Raw genomic sequence first — 14,946 nt, forward strand, 5'->3', positions numbered from 1 at the left:
ACAAATAAAGGATGAATGTATACACTAACAAATAATAACGATAGAAGAATGTTTTTGGTTTTTGAAGGATTTATAAAACAGAATAAATAAAATATAATTGCACAAACGCACCACCATGTTTTTGTATATATTACTATCACACAAAATTCGCCATACTTGCAATTTCATTTAAGCTTCATGTATAATGTAAGCCTAAAGTAAATTTTCTAAGAAAAATATGCAAATCTTCTTGATCTTGCATTAATATTTTTTTCCAAATGTGTACTTAAATATTCAGATTCAGACAGCATAAAATCACATCGATTAAATAGAACTCAACATTACCTAACGTCATATTACACAACCCAAAATATTTACATATGTACTCCGATATTATAGATTTATATCTTTCTGTCTCATGTAACAACGCTGCACAAGACGTATTAGGGATGTTCTTCTGTTGAAGCTATTTGCGTATAACTTTACTTATTTGCATTGTCCTGTAAGTCACTCAAGTGTCTCCCGAACGCCTGTATGTAAACGTATATAACAAAAAACATGAAGGCAGTTTCGAAAGTTCAGTCCGAGGTACTTGAAATGTGAAATCTATATCTGCCACGTTTGAAATTTTAATTAAAAAAATATTTAGAGAGTTTGGGCTTGTTATATGATTTATTTACAAACGAATGCCACTCAGTTTTGGATAGTTTTGTTTTTAACTTCGTGCGTTTTCTTAATGAATTATTTGATCAGTTTAATTTGGCGGAAAATTAAACAGAAAAATCGGGATGAGTAGAGGGTATATCAAAATAACTGTGATATAGCATTTAAACTAGACAAGTAAAAAGAAAAACCTCATTAATAAGCATGCGAAAAGGGATAAATTGCAGCAAAACAACATTATAATGTATGCCCACACATAGTGATTGAAGCCGAACAATTTAAATAAAGTTTTCTGAATTACGCAGTTCGTTTAATCAAATTTATCTGAACTTTCCTTTCCTGTTATGCTTGTATACCGTAGGATACTCCTCAAAATGAGAGCGTGTCTAACAGTCAGATTTAACGCATCTTAAAATAATAGCAAAGTACGTTTAATGCAGCGGCGTAAATTACTCTTTGGTTTAAAAAATTATGGCATTATCTTTGTATTTTCCGAGATTTTCAGTCCACCTGTAACACATGTTTGGTCCTAGTCTGACATGGCCGTTTGAGTTTACAATATAGGCTACCAAGAATTGATAAATAATAATAAAAAATATTCAATAATTCTTCAAAGAACACATTATTGCGTGTATATTATTATTACTGTCCTTGCTATGTATAAAGTCGATTTTTAAAATAGCTAAATTCGAGTTCTAAAGAAGCTCTGCGCGCTGGCCGGTTTTAAGAATTTAATTACATTTTTAAAACAGCAGATGGCAATGTTGTTCTACTTTATTCTGAAACTTCTCAACTTCAATCTTCCTCAAGGTCAAGGTTTAGTCTCCATCCCGTTTATTCCTTAAAGCGATCCTGTAATTTACCGGCAATGCGTCGAAAAGTTCCACAACAAAAAAAACTATCTTTTTCTGCACAATATTTATAAGAATGGTGATGTTCATTTCTACACCTACAGGCCTATATACGTCTAAAAAAAAAGAATAAAACAAGTATATTTTGCTTTTACATAAAAAAACAACGTTTGAGCGACAGCTCGCTATACAAATAAATATATGAGTACAGTTTGAAGTCCGTGTCCAGTTTTATTTGGACATAGTTTAACCACTTTGGCAGACACAGATAACTGAGCAATTCAGACATTCAGTGATTTGCGCTCAACGGTTCAGCGTTAACATACAGTCAGGCTACACAAATACGACAGAGCAGTTATTTGAAATGGATAATCTGAAAACCTTGTTTTCAGAAGAAGTTTAAAATACTAGCGTGATTACATCAGCATTTTCAACGCAAGGATTTCTAAATCTTGGAAATTAAAAGACACGTTTTTGAACATCGTCTCAAATTACTGAAGTGCGAATTGTTTATTTAAAAGGGGATTACACAGAATATATTTTCTAATTTATTCTACGGGTTGATTGTTTTAATCTTGCTGTGTCCTTTTCACGAATCCCCAAAATTTGTCGTGATATCCCTTTAATAATTACAATGGAAAATGACTTAAATATACATTTGGCAAACGTCTTCTTTTCCTGAGAAGAAACTGGACAGTCGTATAGATGCGATTTCACCGAACAATAACCTCTTTCCTTCGAATTGGTCTTGTGAACAGCAATCTGCTCCCTGGTCCATGTTTGTCTTCAAGAATATCGTACAACACGGTCATCTATAGCCTTTTCCAGTTTTCGTTTCTGACCAGGAGGCCCGGATTGAAGGCCTACGAATTTTGCGACTTTGGCCAAGTCTCCCATCCACTCACGTTGAGTGGCAAATTCTTTAAAGTTAACAAGTCACAATAAAAGACCTTTCTTAAGAGCTTCCCAGTTATTTTATTATATCCAGGCTAACTGGGGTTCTTAAATTTGTTGATGACTTTCTTTTCTTTTACTCGTCTGTTCTGAAACCAAATAGTAACTTGACGCTCGGTCAGGTTTGTCTGGGCGGAAATCCTTCTCCGCTTGTCCTTTGTAATGAATTTATTAGTGGTATACTCCCGTTCCAGTTCCTTCAGCTGTATCTTGGTGTAAGGCACGCGCTTCTTTCTTCCTCGTCTAGCAGAACCGCCCTCCCCGGCTTGCGACACTGCGTCTGAACGTAGAAAGGAAAAACATCTCATCCCTAAATGGACAAACTTACACACTTGACATATACACATTCTACACAATTAGTACTATTCATTACGCTGCATTTTTTTAATAAAGCGCACCAAACGGCTATCTGACATTTTCATTATTTTGTTTCACACCCCAATAATCTATGTAATACTGAGACTTTCGCCAACTGCGTCCCTCCTTCACTAACATCAAGAGGTAATTATAGATTTTTAAAAAAGTCGCAATAAAAGATATTCTGTAATCGAATAAATCGAAATCAAGAGGTATGAGGGGAAATAAAGTGCAACACTACATAAAGTAACTGCGTTTTTAAAATTACTCACATTAGTCACTTTCTATATCTGTTGACAAATATTAAGCACGAACTGGGCGTACCTTGAATTGACGATTTCCACAGATGGTTCGCCTGAGTCTGGTCCTTCGCGCAGTAAACCTGACCGCTCCACCCGTTAGTGATACCCCACGGCTGGTAACTTTCCATGGGCAAGAGTGGATCGTGTCTGGGTTCCGCGGGGCCACTTATGGTCGGCACGACGGGCACGTCCAAGTAGCCTGGCACCGACTGGTAGGGACCAGCGGTGTAACCTTGATAGAAAGCGAACTCCTTTGCTCTGGACGTGAACTCCTCTCCCGAAACGGATGTGTCCATATACTTCTCTCCATATGTGGAAGGTTGCGCGCAGGACTTAATGCTGCCGTGATGTGTCATTCTACACGGGTAGTAGCTGCTGCCGAAATAGCCATAGGGTAAGGAAGCGCTGGAGGAGCTCTGCGCCGCGGAGCACGGACTGCACTGTTTGACAGGTTCGCCCATGCCAGACACTGGAACCTCACTCGACGTGTAGGCTGAGCTCGGAGCCAGGGATGCCGGATGAGCCATTAAATTCCTGCACTGATTTGCAGCAAAATTGCCTCCAGGATATCCTTCCATATTCTTGTTCACTTCCTCTAAAGCGTTGTCGTAGAGGAACATCACCGGGTCAATCCAGCGGGAGTGAAGAAGTAATGACGCTGTCATAGCACGTCCAACATTGAGACGACCAGCTCTTTTTAAAATCCCCAACACTTAAAAAAGAGGCACTAACTCTGGGAGAGAAGCGGACAGCGACGCGCCTGTGTATAGCGCTGCTCCGCGGCTATTGGCCGAATTGAGGCACGTGATATGCAAAGAAGATATAAACATCTCAATTGCAGATAATCAGGGGTTGGTCCCCATGCAAAAATTGAACTTGAGATTTCATCTTGTTTCTTGCTCACGATCGCAGCTAAATTCAAGTGAAATTTACATAAGTTTAGAAAACCACAAGTGGCCACGTCAAGAGTAATTGCAATTGTGTCGTTTTAGGGGATGTTGGATTCTCAGCGACGAAAGAAGTGGCGAGTAGATTGCAAACCAGATTAACATATTCACTCTGATTATTACCATAAACTATAAGTTATATCTCAGTAGAAAAACTGTTAGCGCAAACCCGAAGAAATGATTGGTTCGTTTTAAATGTATTACATTTACTTATTTTTCATGTGCATAAACATAATATATAATGCAGCTACTAAATTAGTACGGTTATTTCTTGATGCGCGGCGTATCACCATATTTACCTGAGTCACCATATTGCAATTCAGTATTTTACTGCAGACTTTTTCTTAGCGAAGTAACAGGGTGTATATGTGCTTGATAGCTATTTGCCTGATCTGTAGGTGGTGAAGAGGTTCAGACCGACCTCGTAGCATTATGCTGATAATCCAGTACCTTCCCGCTCTAAAATATGTGTATACCTAACACGAATATTCCATTAATCGCAATGCAATTAAGTAATATGTATTTGGCCACTTAGTTTCGTTTGCAAATTACAGTATTTAGTTATAGTGTTAAAATCATATAGGAAAATGCGTGTTAGGTATTTTTTGTGGAAAAATCAAATGGTGTATAATTCGTTTCTTTGTGTGTGTGTGTGTGTGCGTGTGTGCTTTAATTATTTACTATATCTATTAACTATTACTTAAGGCGGACTTTATCGATTGGAAGACAATGTGAAAAAATGCGTACTGTAAATACTAACTTATTTTAATTGTATAATTTAGAGCTACTCTGTCGGCACTAAGAAAGCAACTAAATGATGCATCTTTTGTATTACGATTAAACTGGACCGTTTGTAAATATGTTTCCCGTAACACCAGCGTAGGAACTCCACAATTGCTACGACGTTTCTAAAAAAAAAAATCTTTAGCTGCAGTTTTGGAAACGGATGCTGTCGGCTTGAGGGAACTGTGGACATGTGATTTGGCAAATATCTTCCATTATGATTCAACGTTCTTTCTTAATCTGAACAAATGATCACGTTATAATGCAGACGCGTGTCAGTCAACATCATAACACTGAAACAGTGATTTTTATTTAACGGGTGTCGGATGCTTGTTTATACGGAATTATTGTTGAACTCACGTTCTGACGTGTCCTCACCCTAGTGGGCACCGCTTCAGTGCGCATTTGCTGGTGTGTCATTATCACACGATACCGTCTGTTACTGAAATAATAAAGTTACTGTTAATTATAAGCAGACTACATTTAGGCTTAATAAAGAACGGAAGTTCGTTTTTGGCAATGGTTCAAGCATTAAATATTGGTAGTGTTTGCATGAATCGAACAAAGAGAGTAACCCACCAACATAGCTCCGTTTTATAAACGGTCAAGACGGGGCTTCAGGCCAAGGTCAAGTTGAAAGTTGAAGTCCAGCCACAAAGTTTGATGTCATTTACCGTTTGACGGTCTCTTGAATTCCTCTACGGAGCGGTAAGGAACTATTTCTCGGCGGCATTATAGAAATAAATAACGCGCTTGTTCTTTGATTCATCGCTTTTATATAGGTGATTCAGTATTTTTCCCCTCCATGCGGGATAATTAACTTTGCATAATGGTTGACAGATATATCGATGTGATTAGACCAAGTCTATGGGCATCCGGTCTGTTTACGTTTGGCTCTTATCCAGGAAATTTAAGAGGTAAACAGGATGCTGGCTAGCGCTCAGACAACATTTAGTATGTAGTGAAATTGGATAAAATAAATATGCAGCAACGGACGAGAGTTCCAAACGTTAAAGTTTCTGAGTTGACGAAGGCGCAAAAGCTGGCAACTATTAGATTTCAAAATTGGACTTTCCTGTTGCCAGTCTTACCACTAGCTTCTTTGTACACGTTTATAGTGTAGAAATAGGCCACGCATGTGTATTGTGGTTTGGTTTGGTCGTTTTAAGTACTGAGGCGAATATTGGGCAGTAAGGCGAAACACCATTTTCACATTTTATGTTTTAACGTAATTAGGCCTTTATATTTTCGTTTTATAATCACCAGTTTGAAAGAGTGTGATTTTTAATTGTAGGCCTATGACGTAATCAATGGTAAAAAGAAAATATGCCTCAGTAAAAAATTGTGCAATTCAAAGAAGTTAATATTGAACACTAAAAATTTACTCGACATTATTATAGTACTGAGGAACTTGTGGCATATTATTAATCCATCCATCCGACTATCAAACCGCGTCTTTTGATTAATTGCGGTTCAATCGTCCAAGCAAAAATCCCTTATACCATGGAATAGCTGTGTACAATATTGAATGTTTAATTTGGTTTGTGTTTGTTGGTGTACAATTCACATAATTTGTGAGTTGTTAAATTAAAGTCATTGAGGAGTTTTTCTTATTTAAAATAGGGAATATAATTTTGTAAACAACTGTGGTTTCATAGAGCAAGATATGAAAGTCTGCAAATAATCATGGATTGTTTTACTTAAAAAACAGAGGAGCGTGTGCAGTTTGTCACAAGCACGTGCATTAGGCGGAGCGTTATACTTCAGAAGGCATGTCCGTCAATTTCTATATGCTTGAGGAAGGTAGAATACAGTATCGGACACTAACACCCCTCCCCCTTCATCGGCTGATCAAAAATAACGACATTTGAAGCTACGAGTTACGCCATGAATGTAAACGATATACTGAAAAATCGGTTTCCTTTTACAATTATTGTTACGTTAAATATGTTTGTTTATTGTAAAAAAGCAGAATGACCACATAAAACTATACTACAAATACTGCCGGCAGTTAGCATGAATTCTGATTTTCCTGGATAAAATCTACGAGGAGTTCCAGTAACTCAGTATACTGATAAGAATACATGAATGCTCCGTACTTTCGGTAACCTGGAGTAGGCCTAATGTGGAGTTTAATTAGATTGTAATTATTAAGAAAGTCGGAGCTAGGCCTAAAATGTATAAAACGTTTACTCAAAAACAATCAGCATAAATGATTATTATAACGTAACCTCTGATAACATATAGATTGCAAATTGAAATGATATCAGTGATGGGTTCATTTCTGTAATTGCGAAGTGTAGTATCGTTTCGAAAAAAAGTTTACCTGGGAATGCCTGAAGTACTTTTGTCGTTAACTTATTAACGTTGGCTAATTTCAATATGAAATATAAATTACAATATAACCAATTATATAAACACATTGTGTTTGTAGGGACAAAATTAGAAAATTAGACTTTTTGCTTAGAGAACAATACCACCTGAACTGTATATTTAACCGTTGACTAAATCTAGGCTTTAATGACAGAAAGAGTTGTATTTGTTGTTTTTAAATCATTGTTTTAAAATCTTTCTGTTAAAAAAATTATTTTTCGGTATTCATGAAGTTGATTCTGTGCACAGCGTTAAAATTCGAACAATCAGTCATTTCAAAGCCCGATCGTCTCTAATTTATGCTCTCTCAATGTCAACTTGAACTTCACAGAAATGTGAAGTTTTTTCTGTTATAATTGTATATTTTCTATTTAATATCGCTGTGTGAAAATCATTCAGTCTCAAACTTATTATGCGATTGAATCATCTGGGCTTAAAACAAAGTCTTAATGGATCGATGGAAATTATGTTTTAACCTAAGTACGACACAGAAACATCGAGCTTGTCTTCTGCAGTGAGAAAATTAAGATTCATTTACCAAACCAAAAAAATACGATTTCAGATTCTTGCTTCATACCAAAGCCAATGTATTTATCTTATATTAATTTGCAGGGCAGTTTATTTATTTTCCATTGGAATACAATGGGATACGTACATTACACTCTACCGTGCATTTGTAATTCATAACCTTATGTGATTAACATTTAACTTGCTGAGGGTTTCAAGCTAAATATACGCTTTTTGCATCACTGACGAGGCGCAATGTACATTTTTTAAAAAGGAATCGTTTATACGCTGTTGCGGCGCAACGTTGTAGTGGTGTGGTAAGCAGTAGCCTAGGGGGCTGTGACGTCAAATGAGCGCTCTTTTGAGGTTAGGTAATGGGTTTCCCTTTCTGAGATTCTAGCCGTGAAAACAACGCCGAGGCCGTTACTATGTTATTCCGAAAACTGCTTTGCTACTTATAAATTAATAAACTAACTGTGACGGGGTTCCGGTCACTTGCTATTGAAAGTTTCTCCTGCCGCTGTGATTCATTCATTACTCTGTATGACTATCACAACAGACTAATTACTAAACTAAAGAAGCGTATTTATTGTCACGGAGTAATTCCAGCCTCGTGTAGTTGTACAGACTACTTTTGCGCCGGTGTCTGGAATCTTTTGCGTTACTTAACTTGAGAATTTAAGTGGGTGAAACCGTTTTCGCGTATGAAGTAACACCATGAAGAAAATGTAATTTAAAATATGATCATGTCGCAGGGACATGCTTCTGCCACCTGCTTCCTTGCGGTTTGAGGCTTGTCTAGAATTGTAAACGTCGAACACTTGTTAAAATAGTGTGAAGTAACAGTTGCACTACTATGGACGAAGTCGAATGCTATATATAAGACACAAGCACATTAACTACAATCGGTGCAGACACTCAAGTAAGAAGAGCTACTGGAAAAATATATCCTAACACTTTAATTAAACTACTGACGGTTTTATCTGTGATGAAACAGCTTACAGAACAAACATTCCTTTGCTATTTTCATTTGCCGTTTTATTATGTAATGCTAAGCGTCGATAGACGGACGTATTTGGTTATACTGGCCAGACCATGCAGAGGTAAGTGATACGAATTCATCGAAAATGCTGCTCTATTCCTTATAACGCCTCTGTTGTAAACTGGTATATAGGCATATATCGCTCTTTTAAAAACAAGAATTATGAAATCGCAAACAGAAAGGTCAAATTTGAATACCTTCTCCCAACTGGCCGTCTATTCTGAATATGGAATTTGATTTATTTTGGATACGTCAATACGTCATTTCTACATGTCAGAAAGCAGCAGCTCCAGTTATTTTCGGACAGTCAATTTCCCCTCTTATTTTAAAATATCCCTGAAATTTAACTTCTACATTTTATATAATGGGCCTACTAGTTAGTTAAGGTGCCGAGTCGAGTCTGTTTTCTAATGTATGCGTGTATGATACCGATTACCAGGTTAGGGAATAATATTAAACTTAATTTTCCGTTTTAAATATAGTGTACTGAAAAAAAACTGCAGCATTTGTTAAGCAGGAAAGTCGGCTTTCCTGCACTGACGTTATTGTATTCAGTTTAATTCCTGCATTCACATGATCTCTGCATATTTAAGTGCACGTGTGTGTATATATATATATATATATATATATATATATATATATATATATATATATATATATATGTATGTATATATGTGCAAGTGAAGCATTCAATTTTCCTTTAAACGGGATCTCATACAAACTCAGTGATGCGCGCTGCTTAAATTGTATATTTTAAACGGGGTTGTAACTGCTTCCGATTTTAAGGTGCAACCAAATAATAAATTTAATGAAGTTTTTAATGCCAATAAATAAAGAATATAATTTCAAAGACTAATTCTTAAAAATGAAACTCAGAATCCCTGTTTTGAGTAATTGTAAGGATTGCGCTAAACTGAATTATAGACCTACTAATGAATGTGCGGGTGAAAAGGGATCATACGGTAAATATACATGTTTTTCATGCAATACTGTGTCCTAATTTATATATATTGCCACATGTATATCAGTTTACTTCATGGACAGAATATCGTCAAATCAAAGTCCATTCACACACCTACATTTTACTGAAATAGTTTCTGTTGTTCTCTATAACAATGACGTTGAATAAATACCAGAAATATTTTATTGCTTAATATAGTAACATTTTCCATTAATTGAAGCTCAGAGACAAAATTGTATACTAATGCTTAATGAAATACAATTCTGAGACTGATTAATCATGTTATATGGCAAAGTTGTACTTCCGTTCAATTCTCTGTGCTTAAAAATGGGCGTCGTTGATTGCAATGCACTTATATTTCCGCTAGGTGTCTACTGTGTTACCCTGGCTCAAGAACAATATGAGATTTCACCACTCGAGTGTCAGCTCACGCTCATGTAAACTTCCCCTGATGGGGTAATCAAAAGTGATCCTCAGGCAGTACACTAGAGGAGTAAAAGAAACGCCGGGCTGGGCTCGCATGAAAAGATCACAAACCAGCTCCACCCAGAGAAAATGTCTGTAATAGTAAAACTGGCCCAAGGTCAAGGACACGGCGAAATAACTTTGTATTCCTGCGTTTGAGCCGCGCGTCAGACGTCAGGTTTTCTTCTCAAGGTCATCCATCCATCCATCCATCCATCCATCTATGTATTATATACATTATAAGGGAGAAAATTAAATAGATTATATAGAATGCATTTTTTTAAAGCACTGGATTATTGCTAAAGTTTTCTTGTAACATTATTGATTTTTAGAGCATTTTATTTGTCGCTCAGTTTTTTTTTTAATTAACTTGTTTCTTTATTTTAGTTGTATATTTTGGTTAGTGATTACACACTTTCTATTTTGTTTCCAGCTTTAAAAAAACAGTTTGGGTAAATTATATACATGACTAAACCTTTTCTTTAGTTTTCGGAATGAATATATATTGTTTAATGGATGTATAAGTCTCAGTCTGTTATGCAGGCCAGTGTGATGCACCTACACAAGTGAATCATAAACACAAACACTTGTAAGCTCAGTGTGGCTGTACTGCGGATGTACTGAGCAGGCAACCTGCCACCCCCATTGTATTATTTTCCAATTAAAAAAAATCCCCCATGCCGATCCAACCTGCCAGCAGAGAAAATGACCAGTTTGTCATGATTTTTCCTTTCTATGAAGGAAATATTCAATGGGGTTCAAAATGGTAAAAAAATGGTTGCCTAAGGAACAAAATGTCGTTCATAAAATAATACTTACAAGCTCCCTTTAATGAGTCAGTAACAGTATTTTCTATCCAAAAATTATTCATCATTGCTTTCTTACCCTCATCTCCCACCTTTGGTATCACTTAGAAACTCAAACAGCTGTTTAATCTTCAGGGGATGGATGGTGCACAGGAAATGAAGAGTTCTGCGACTTTGATATCTGGGGCCGCTGGTGTGTGTGAAGCGGCCGAACAACAAAACAGAGCAGGTCGCATCCTCATGAACCCACCCACCCACCCACCCATTGATGTTCATTAGGTGGTTCATTCCTGCAGGTCTGTCAGCGCGCCTTTTCTCTGAGACCTGTCTTCACACAAGTGCATTTTTTTAGCACATTAACTGGAGAAGATGATTTTACACAGAAGGCTGCCTATAGAAGCCTTTGGAGCAACTAGATGGCTGCTTTGTCCGGGGACTGAGGCTGAGAACAGACCGAATGCGGGGAAAAGCAGCCAGGCCTCGTAAAGCCAGTGTGATGCAGCAAGGAATCTTCTCTCGCACTGTGAAGTTCTACTGGCTTGTTTTCTGAATCGGGAAATGCTAACTCGCAAAGAAAAAATGAAAATGAAACAAACTAGCAACACCCGATATCTAGCATGTTTAGTCACACTTCTTTCAGCTGATGTTAAGCGGCTCCACCAGTATGTTTCGAAAATGTTAGAAAATATTAGTCATTTTACAGTAAATGTCGTCTCCTTTGGTAACACAAATGAAGTGGAAGTAGCAGCTCCAGAGCTGGAATGAAAAACCAGTAACTGTTTTAAAGTTAACTAGCGCAGAAGTTCAACGCTACTAAAGGGAACCCCAACCCTCCATTTCAACTTCTTATGGAATTCTGTTTACTGGTTTATTTTCCTATTGAATATGTACAGTTTGATGTTACTTTTATGTGAGCTGGAATTTGATTTGGGATCAATAAAGTACTACTGATAATAATAATAATAATAATAATAATAATAATAATAATAATCCATCCATCCATCCATTTTCCAAACCGCTTATCCTATTGGGTCGCGGGGGGTCCGGAGCCCATCCCGGAAACAATGGGCACGAGGCTGGGAACAACCCAGGATGGGGGGCCAGCCCATCGCAGGGCACACTCACACACCACTCACCCCCACATGCACTCCTACGGGCAATTTAGCAAGTCCAATCAGCCTCAGCATGTTTTTGGACTGTGGGAGGAAACCCCACGACGACATGGGGAGAACATGCAAACTCCACACACATGTGACCCAGGCGGAGATTCGAACCCGGGTCCCAGAGGTGTGAGGCGACAGTGCTAACCACTGCACCACCATGCCACCCCAATAATAATAATAATAATAATAATAATAAATATGTAACAGCGAAATGAATAACTATGTCAAAGTAGAGCTATATTCCAAATGAAATATATTTTCGCAATTTGTTATAAAACAAACAGCGAAAATATATTTCATTTAGAACAGAGCTCTACTTTGACATAGTTATTCATTTCGCTGTTACATATATATATATATATATATATATATATATATATATATATATATATATATATATATATATATACATAAAATTGTCATACAGTATAGTACGTCGTAAAAGCAGTAATATTTTCATTTAAGAGTTTTTTATGTATATTAATCTGAATATGAATAAAACGATGATGTTTTTCTAAGTCATAACAGCAATTATTTTGCTTGAAATTTTTAAGGAATCAAGGGATATTTGTAAAAATGCCAGTGTTAGTCATAAGTGTTTTTAAATTGCCTGGGTTCTCACCAGTAAAATGTGAAAAGGTGTTTCTCCTGAATTGCATTACACATTTCCGTTTGTTCCTCATTTTTCCCGACTTTGTGACATACATTCAAGTGAACCTCTGCAGATCTATTCCTCAGCTGTAATCCTTCAACCATAGAGTCACTGGCTACCAGAAAATGCCGACATGTTTGATGTGTGTGAATGCAAAGCGCACACGAGCGTGCACCGACACGTACTCACGCAGCCTTGGTCGTGACGTCTTTGTTCAGACTTTGTAGTCCCATAACCTGAAGGGCCAGTAGAATGTAGACTTCCGTTGACACCATATTTTTGTAGGGAATCTGACTCCTTCTTGTCTTGGTAGTTTGATTCTTTTTCTTTCTGGATCATTGTTTTTTAGCCAGATCTGTTTTAATTTAAAGCAGAATGGCTGTGTATGCCGCTTTTTCATTTCCCTCTCTCGATTCTGACTTTACCTTTGGCCAAATTACACTTTGCTGCGGGGTCTTCAGGGCCGCCGTAAAAGGTTTTTTTTAACAAACCATATTTACATCATATCTACATGTATTTCTTTGCTAGATGTTTTTTGTCCAAAGCCACGTACAAGTGAGTCATACAACAACACAGTACACGCTTATATCTGTCACAGAGCTAACTTACAAGCGCAAGACGGTTGTGGGGATATAGAGCGAACAGATATTGCTTAAAACCTTGCATCAAAAAAGCTGCACATACAAAAATCACCCAGGAGAAAATCTAAGTGCAATATACAAAAACGGAGTGCCAAAGAAACCACTTCACAAGGTAACAAGCCACCAGTTAACAGGGAGTGTGAAAGGGATGACGCCGTTGTTTTGTCCCTGGTTTTAATCCCCAGGAACGGTAGCTGGTTGGCCCTGTTTAATACAAACCTTTAATTAGCTTACGTATGCCTAGCATCGCACCATGTTATGTATATTTACTATCGATTGACTTTCCCTGCTGTGACACTTCATTCAGTGCTGTTTCCAAAAGACAGGAGGATTTAATGGAATAAAAGTTTTTTTCCCAGGCACGGAACGTGCACGCGCTCGCAGGTTCGCAGGGGCCGCCGCGCTACGGCCTGATTCCTCTGCTGCCTCAATCCAGCCGCCGCGCCCCCACTGAATGTGCAAACGCATGTAAAGGACGGTGAAGCACCACCGGTAGAGAAACACCTGAAGTTATTACACGGACGGTGTTGCAACTTGCATCGGCAAACACAACTGCAAAGGAGTCAATTATTATTTCACAGGCGCCAGTTGTGCGCCTTCAGCGGCCCGGTCACGCCTACCCTACTCGCGAAACTTTTTACAGATTTATTAGCAAATTATATAGCAGTGGTTTCACTGCTAAGATGATTACAATATTTGGCATGGTGAGAATTCAGATACCGTTATTTTACGTAATTTGCACGTTAGCTATAGCTCTACACTTCGTAAAAAGGAAGATTATTAAAAAAAATACTGAAAATACCAACGTGCTGTGAATAGTTGAGCTATTTATTATTATTAATAACAATAATATTATAATATTATTATTATATTTTATGAACATGCACAGTAGGTATCTCGGTTGTGAAGGGATTGCATGCGTAGTAGACTCACTCATTAAACGAAATTAAATGATCAGTGCAGTGACCGAGATCATTTCGTTCATTTACAAGAGCATTAAAAAAAAAAACCCGAATCGTTCAACAACGACTCAGGTCTAGTTTCCAGCAGGCTGATCGCTGGAAAAAAACGAAGGAACATTAAATCATTCGGTACAATCAACCAATCAGAATGTAACACATCTGCACAATTTAAATACCTTAAATCTTAATTGCAAATAATTTGTCACTTAAAAAATGTTCTTTTTTCATGTGCTAGATAGGAAGCAAACCCAGAACAGAAGACAGAAGTAGAAAAGGAATATCTTCACGGTCCAGCCGTTATGTATGAAAGTGCACTGCTTGCAACTGTCAAAATTTTACGCTACAAGATCTTCAGATGATCCTTAATGTAGATTGTTATTTTTGCTCAATGCAAACATCGAGCAGGGTTGTGTTCTTGCTTGTTAAAGCCAATCTATCAGAAGAATGTGGGAACGTTCGAATGAATGAATAAAAAATGAGGAGAGAGAGAGAGAGATCATACTTAGTAGAAAGCAATATGTATTACATGTTTGGGATT

General features: G+C 37.3%; 1 protein-coding gene across 1 annotated transcript; it reads right to left on the reverse strand.

Annotated features, from left to right (window-relative positions):
- Positions 1–52: 52 nt before the first annotated feature.
- Positions 53–3,916, reverse strand: hoxa13b (homeobox A13b). The gene is made up of 2 exons (XM_049026252.1): positions 3,129–3,916; positions 53–2,727 (listed from the first exon to the last, which is right to left on the reverse strand). Exons 1-2 carry the CDS (start codon positions 3,769–3,771, stop codon positions 2,483–2,485), a joined length of 888 nt encoding a protein of 295 aa, XP_048882209.1. The 5' UTR covers positions 3,772–3,916; the 3' UTR covers positions 53–2,482.
- Between the last annotated feature and the right edge of the window lie 11,030 nt (positions 3,917–14,946).

The sequence above is a fragment of the Brienomyrus brachyistius genome, chromosome 9, assembly GCF_023856365.1.
Source record: "Brienomyrus brachyistius isolate T26 chromosome 9, BBRACH_0.4, whole genome shotgun sequence".
Lineage (NCBI taxonomy): Eukaryota > Metazoa > Chordata > Actinopteri > Osteoglossiformes > Mormyridae > Brienomyrus > Brienomyrus brachyistius.

Bases quoted from the DNA above. Each gene is read 5' to 3' on its own strand.
- hoxa13b (XM_049026252.1), bottom strand. From the start codon at position 3,771: ATGACAGCGTCATTACTTCTTCACTCCCGCTGGATTGACCCGGTGATG. The intron at 2,728-3,128 runs GTACGCCCAGTT...TTCTACGTTCAG, and splicing joins GTGGAAATCGTCAATTCAAG to ACGCAGTGTCGCAAGCCGGG.